Source organism: Xenopus laevis, chromosome 8L (genome assembly GCF_017654675.1).
Source record: "Xenopus laevis strain J_2021 chromosome 8L, Xenopus_laevis_v10.1, whole genome shotgun sequence".
NCBI lineage: Eukaryota > Metazoa > Chordata > Amphibia > Anura > Pipidae > Xenopus > Xenopus laevis.
This window is the reverse complement of record NC_054385.1, coordinates 122,278,157-122,285,018: the sequence shown is the minus strand read 5'-3', so window position 1 is coordinate 122,285,018 and position 6,862 is coordinate 122,278,157. Positions and strand designations below refer to the sequence as shown.

Below are 6,862 nucleotides of genomic sequence, written 5' to 3'. Positions count from 1 at the left end.
ATTGGATCTGTTATCGGATCTGTTATCCGGAAACCCATTATCCAGAAAGTTCTGAATTATGGAAAGGACATCTCCCATAGACTCCATAGACTGGGTGTGGTAATTAGGTGTGTGTGTCTGGTTGGGAGCCGGGTGGGAGAAATATGTAACTTGTAATTTCATCTCGTTGTACATGTTCTGTATGCGTCAGAGATGTTAAGAAATCTTTCTTGACTTGACCTGATTTTATTTTATCCCAAGCAATCCAATTTTTTAAAAACGATTTCCTTATTCCCTGTTACAATAAAACAGTAGCTTGTACATATGGAAGACGCCCCATACCTTTCAGGGCGTTAATCCCCAAAAAATTAAAGCATACCAGTAAGTGGACGGGTAGATTGGGTGCTTGTTGGGTATAAATAACTGGGTATGGCCAGGTGTATCAGGGTTGGTCTACATCAGGGGTCCCCAACCTTATTTACCTGTGAACCACATTCAAATGTAAAAAGAGTTGGGGAGCAACACAAGCATGAAAAAGTTCCTTGGGTGCCAAATAAGGGCTGTGATTGGCTATTTGGTAGCCCCTATGTAGACTGGCAGCCTACAGGAGGCTCTGCTTGGCATTATACTTAGTTTTTATGCAATTAAAACTAACTTCCAAGCCAGGAATTCAAAAATAAGCACCTGGTTTGAGGACACTGAGAGCAACATCCAAGGGGTTGGAGAGCAGCATGTTGCTCACGAGCTACTGGTTGGGGATCACTGGTCTACATTGTTTCTCTTTCAATAATGAAATGTAGGGGGTAGGAGGGTAGTGTTTCTGCAACTGAACATTCAGACCATGACCAACTCCCAACTAGAAGCCAAGCCCCATCGTATTAATAATCCTACTGCAAGAAATACCACCAGTCGTTGCTGAATTTACACTGATAAACCAGAGAAGGTTTTGTGTTGGTTCTCCTGTGAAGACCACATTTTACATTGAGGTTAGACTTGTGGGTTGCACTTTTGAGCATATCCTGAATAAAAAACCACAAAATAATGTAAGTATTTCATAGACAGGGGCTGGGTTTCCGTAAGAGGAAAAGCTCTTCTATCGCAACTTCTGCCTTTAGAATCTGCTTTGTCTGAGCACCAGGGAGTTGCTATGATTGTGCAGGTGATGCTGCTCTTTGTCTGTAAGTACCGCTGCTTTTCTTTCATCCCCTAACTGGCCTTCAGGCTGGGCCCCCTTAGCTCATAACAAGGTTACAGATATATAGAAACATTGGGGTGTCACCCTGCTATAGTTCCAGGGGTACCCAGGGCACAAATAAGCACTCACCCCAAATCTCCCCCTAACTGACCTTCAGACTGGGCCCCCTTAGCTCATAACAAGGTTACAGATATATAGAAACATTGGGGTAACAGTCACCCTGCTAGTTCCAGGGGTACCCAGGGCACAAATAAGCACTCACCCCAAATCTCCCCCTAACTGACCTTCAGACTGGGCCCCCTTAGCTCATAACAAGGTTACAGATATATAGAAACATTGGGGTTACAGTCACCCTGCTATAGTTCCAGGGGTACCCAGGGCACAAATAAGTACTCACCCCAAATCTCCCCCTAACTGACCTTCAGGCTGGGTCCCCTTAGCACAAGGATAAGATACACACAAAAAATAGGTGCATTAGCCATTCAGCTATTGTTAAAAATATATTTTCACCCCAAACCTCACCTTATTGACTTTCATGAGTTTTAAAAGTATGTCACAGTGTATACGCATTATCCACAAATTTTACCCTAACTGGTTAATTCTACACCCTGTCACTGCTCCCAGCAGCCTCTCAGTTCGGGAACTACTTGTGTAATATAATAAAAGTTACAAATCTTGTACCCAGTCCAGAAACTCACAGCAAACAATTAGCTGATCATCGGATTCGCTGCCCCCCACCCCCAGAATATCCTAAGGAAGAGATCCTGGATCAAATCCTCTTGTGTGGTGTGCAACCCCCACCAACACCGATTGCTCACACATTTGATTTGGCATCTTGAGTTAAGTGGTGGAGGGGGTTTATTGGTTGCTATGGGTTACTAGACCTGGTTACAATGATTACATCTGAAGAGCCTTAATATGGAGGGCAGGAATGCCTGTACACAAAGCAGGACTATTTATCCTGAGGGAGAGCATGTAATTTGTTGTAAAAAATATATAGAATTAGCCAGTTGATAATATAAATTGTGCAAACAAATGTGAATTGTGGATAAATTATGACTGCAACAGTGTGGGTGTTAAGATAAACTTAAAAGCCAAGTTTGACTCCTCATACAGGTTAGGACAGTTGAGCTTAATGTGCCTTGACAAATGACATTCCATGTTAAAATACTTCACTGCTCGTTCAAGTGTATGCTTTTAGGAAATCCACAATGAACCAAATAGTGGCATTTATTTCACATTACCTCCACTAGATGGCAATCAGGGATAATGAAATGCTGGGATCCCTATAACAAGCTAAGGTAGAGGGAACCAAATAGATGCCAGATAAGGGAAATTAGGGTAAATTATATTTAGCTCTCATATATGAAAGGCTAAAGGCCATTGAAGGTAAGGTTTGGGTTTGGTTTAACAGTTATTGCTAAAACCTTAATCTTACTCCCTGGGGAGTCGTCCCTATTTTTAAAGAGATGTCTTCCATTCACCTATTTGAGGTCATTTCCCAGGCATAAGGTTACTGGATAGTGATAAGTGCCTAGAAGTATTTTCTCTCTTAAGATTGAGATATTTATCACTCTGCAGGTGTCACAGCCAGACCTTGGGTTTCCTTTCAACCGGATGTGGCCAAAATAGTCTTTGGAGAGTCCATAGCCCTGACATGTAACATGGCCTCTCCTGAGCAGGGAAAACAGACCTATACCTGGTACAGAGACAACAAGAGAATAAGTTCTGGGCAACGTCTTTATATCAATGCTGCCTTGGGTGCTAACAGTGGGGATTACCAGTGCCAGACTGGAACCAGTGAGAGAAGTGAAGCCGTCAGGCTGGAAGTGACTGAAGGTGAGTTATTTGTTGTAAGTTTTGATTGTTCCTTCTCTGCTGGGCATACTTGTGAAGACCCACTCCTTTTGATAAGGTCACTAAAGAAGTGAATCTTTGCCCAATCTTGCCACTCATGTGCTGGGCCAATGATTAGATTGTCACTAACAATGATCAGATCGTACTAAAGGCCTGTGGGACCTGTTTGTGGAGGACCACATCCAAATACTGGTGCAGTCAACAAACAATGAGATTTTTGGTTGAGCAGGCCACAGAAAAAGGCCCCATAGATGGCCCAATAAGTCTGGAGCACCATAGTTGGCAACATTTATCACCCCATGTGTGGCCACCTTTACAAATGGAACTTCATGTGATCATTAGGGTGAGCTGTGTCTGATAGAAGAAGATGTGTCAGTCATAGAACACAGATATATGGGGGGGCACTCAGTATCCATCATGGAAGTGCTTTGCTCATCCTTTAAAAAATGTCACTGCTGCAGGTTATGTCACCCTTCAGACTCCTCCGACTGTTTATGAAGGTGATTCCTTGATCCTGAGATGCCATAGCCCTGTTTTTGGAGCTTCAAGTGGTGCGGCGTTCTATAAGGATGGCACCGCCCTAAAATCTTCATCCAGCGACTCAAGTTTATCACTGGGAACAGTGTATAAGAACACATCTGGGACCTACCGTTGCTCAAAGAGCATATTTAATGCAAGGCCTGTTACCGACAAAGCCTTTATTTCTGTGAAAGGTAAATACAGATTCTGCCCCTGTGATCGTCTAACTCTATCCTGTCTTCTGCTCCATGTGGAAAATGACATTTTCTGCAATTATATAGCTTATTATATCATATATATTTTTATTTTTAGATCTCTTCTCTAAGCCGCACATACAAGTGAGTTCCAATGAGACAAGAGTTGGGGCTAATGTGACAGTAACATGCAGTTCTACCCTCACCCCTGCGAGAAGAAGTACAGAGCTCAGATTTGTTTTCAACAAAGATGGACGAAGCATGCAGGACATACAGCCATCCAATGAGCTGCACATTAGGGGAGCATGGGTGGAACAGTCCGGGTATTACACGTGTGAAGTGGAAGCTGTTGCCAGCAGAATTAAGAAAATCAGCAATACATTGTATATCCAGATTAAAGGTGAGAGGTTACTATGGGTTGTACTGTAATGTACTATACATACTAAATTCTTCGGCAAAAATAAGGCACTGCACCCCTAAATCTAGCACTAAATCCATTGCCATCCAATCAGATTGCTCAGTGCAGCTGTTGTACAGTATCAGTGTTTTCACTTCAGAAATGTTGCATATCCACCCAAAGTTGTCACTTCAAGTAAAAATTAAGTTAACTTTTAGTATGTTATAGTATGGGCAATTGTAGTTGTAGTTGGTCTTCATTATTATTTTTTAATAGTTTTTTTTAGTTATTTGCCTTTTTCTTCCGACTCTTTCCAGCTTTCAAATTGGGGTCACTGACCCCATCCAAAAACAAATGCTTTGTAAGACTACACATTTATTGTTATTGCTACTTTTTATCACTCATCTTTCTATTTAGGCCTCTCCTATTCATATTCCAGTCTCTTATTCAAATCAGTGCATGTTTGCTAGGGTAATTTGTTCCCTAGCAACCGGATAAGTGAAATTACAAACTGGAGATCTGCTGAATAAAAAGTTAAATAACTCAAAAACAATAAATAATAAAAAATGAAAAACAATTGCAAATTGTCTCAGAATATCACTCTCTACATCATACTAAAAGTTAATTTAAAGATGAACAACCCCTTTAATGTTGGCACTGGTTTGCATAGATACTTGTAACATACTAGTGGTTGGTGAACCTTGAACTCATGGTGTCTCATGGGCTCATCATATAGTGATGTGTGGGTTGATCACAATTGGGCAGGTTTGGGTTGATATTTGGCCAACCATTGAAGGTTTGGGTGCGATTCAGACTGGGGAAGGACATTCCTCCACTGCTCCTGAAGATTCTGTGTCTTAGAAACAGCGGTGCACATAGAAGTAGCTTACAAAGCCAGAGGATGTGGGTGTGGGTCCTACAATGACAATATTTTATGGGTTAAGGTTGGGTGTGGGTTAAGATTTTGCAGGTTGACCATGATGATCCAGTTTGACACTGCCCATAAAAGCACCCTGGTTAGAGGGGAAAGACAGGTAAGTAGAATGGGTTTTAAAAATGGTTGACCAAACAGACAATAGTCAAAAAGGCCCTAATCCTTCCTAACCTTGCCATTCTCCAGCAAGTAGAGATTTCAATATATTGAGTCGCTATGTCTGCACTCGCCCTTGCCCCAAGGTCTGATTAAGGTTTTCCAAATAAATTTATCATGAGCAGTGCAAGGCAGTTGGTAAAATAAGGTGTTCTCACTTGTCTTCAAAGCTCCAGCAAGGAGGCATCTCGAAGGCTTTGCTGAAACATTAGGCACCAATAGAGCATCTTACTTTATCAGTGTACTAGGGAAATCCCATAACTCCCCTTACAGACAGGTGCCAGAAAACTATGCCAGCATAGGCAGAACATAATGGTAATTCTTAAAGAATCAAACATTATATATTACTTTGACTTTTTATCAAAAAATGTTTTCTTTTGAACAGAGTTTCAACAGAACGAAGTTCATCTCGATTATACCTTGCAGAATGCGATTCGGCTGACTTTGTCTGTGTTTCTATCAGTTCTTTGTTTATGTTTCGTCTGCAACCACTTGAAAAGGGAAAATACATAAAAAAAACAGAAACAACAGACAGCTGAAAAGAACGACTGAATAACGTCTACAAAAAAAATCTGTATTGTTTGTGAAATAATACACACGCTGCAAAGGGGATCTAGAGCCTGGAGTAATTGTCATATTGTGAGTCAGGATTATTCCCACGTGAGACAGATTGGATCTTCTTTATTTCATTGCTGTTGCCTTCCTTATTGTGGACCACCTTGTACCTAAGTAGGAATGGTATAAGAGCAGATATGAGTTTGAAGGGTGTATTTTCCAGCCTCGTCACATATAAAACTCGTATGTAACCAAAATTGGACTCTGCGGTCTACTGTTTGTAGCCAGACAGCAAGGTCTGTTATTAAGATTCAGTTTACCAAGACTCTTTGTCATTCCTCCAGAGTAAATATAGAAGAAGTATTAATAATAAGCCAAATACCCATGGGGCATTATTGTTTGCTTTCAGTCCAATTATATGCGTGGGATGATGAATAAACATTAATCACAAGTCTATTATTTTATCTTTGGAAAGTACAAACTGTAAATACTTTTTAAACTACTAGAATCCCGTTGTGCCAGTAATTTAAAAAGCTATAAAATATGCTTGTTCTTCATGTCTCAAAAATGTGCTGCTCCACGTGGGATAACACATAGGGGCAGATTCACTAACCAGTCGCCAGCGTCCGTTTCACACCCATCACTACACTTCGTTAGTGATGGGCGAATTTATTCGCCAGGTGCGAATATGCGGCGAATTTGCCCGATTCGCCGCCAGCGAATAAATTCGCAAAACGCCCGCGAAAATTCGCGGCAAAAATTCGCTGGCGTCAAAAAAACGGGCGCCGGCATCAACAAACGGGCGCCGGCGTCAAAAACGAGACGCCGACGCAGTTTTGAGAATTTTTCGTCGTTTCGCAAATTTCGCGTGAAATTCGTGAATTTTTCGGCGAAGCAAAACGGCGCAAATTCGCCCATCACTATACTTCGTCAGACAACGCTAATTCGCTTAAAATGCAGAGTTTTACCACGGGCGCCAAACTCTGGCAACTTTTCTCTAGCATTACTTCGGCAATGCGAGCAGTTGAAAGCGAAGATGCGCTAGCGTTCATCTCTGCCTAGCGCAAATTCGCTAG

The 6,862-nt window shown here is 41.6% G+C and overlaps 1 protein-coding gene across 1 annotated transcript; it reads left to right on the top strand.

Moving 5' to 3' along the window:
- Positions 1–998: 998 nt before the first annotated feature.
- XB5960289.L (provisional ortholog of Fc receptor like 4 L homeolog) lies at positions 999–6,399 on the top strand. Its single transcript, XM_018231667.2, has 5 exons — positions 999–1,157; positions 2,756–3,013; positions 3,493–3,744; positions 3,863–4,144; positions 5,617–6,399. The coding sequence occupies exons 1-5, from the start codon at positions 1,127–1,129 to the stop codon at positions 5,742–5,744; spliced, it is 951 nt and encodes a 316-aa protein (XP_018087156.1). The 5' UTR covers positions 999–1,126; the 3' UTR covers positions 5,745–6,399.
- Positions 6,400–6,862: the final 463 nt, after the last annotated feature.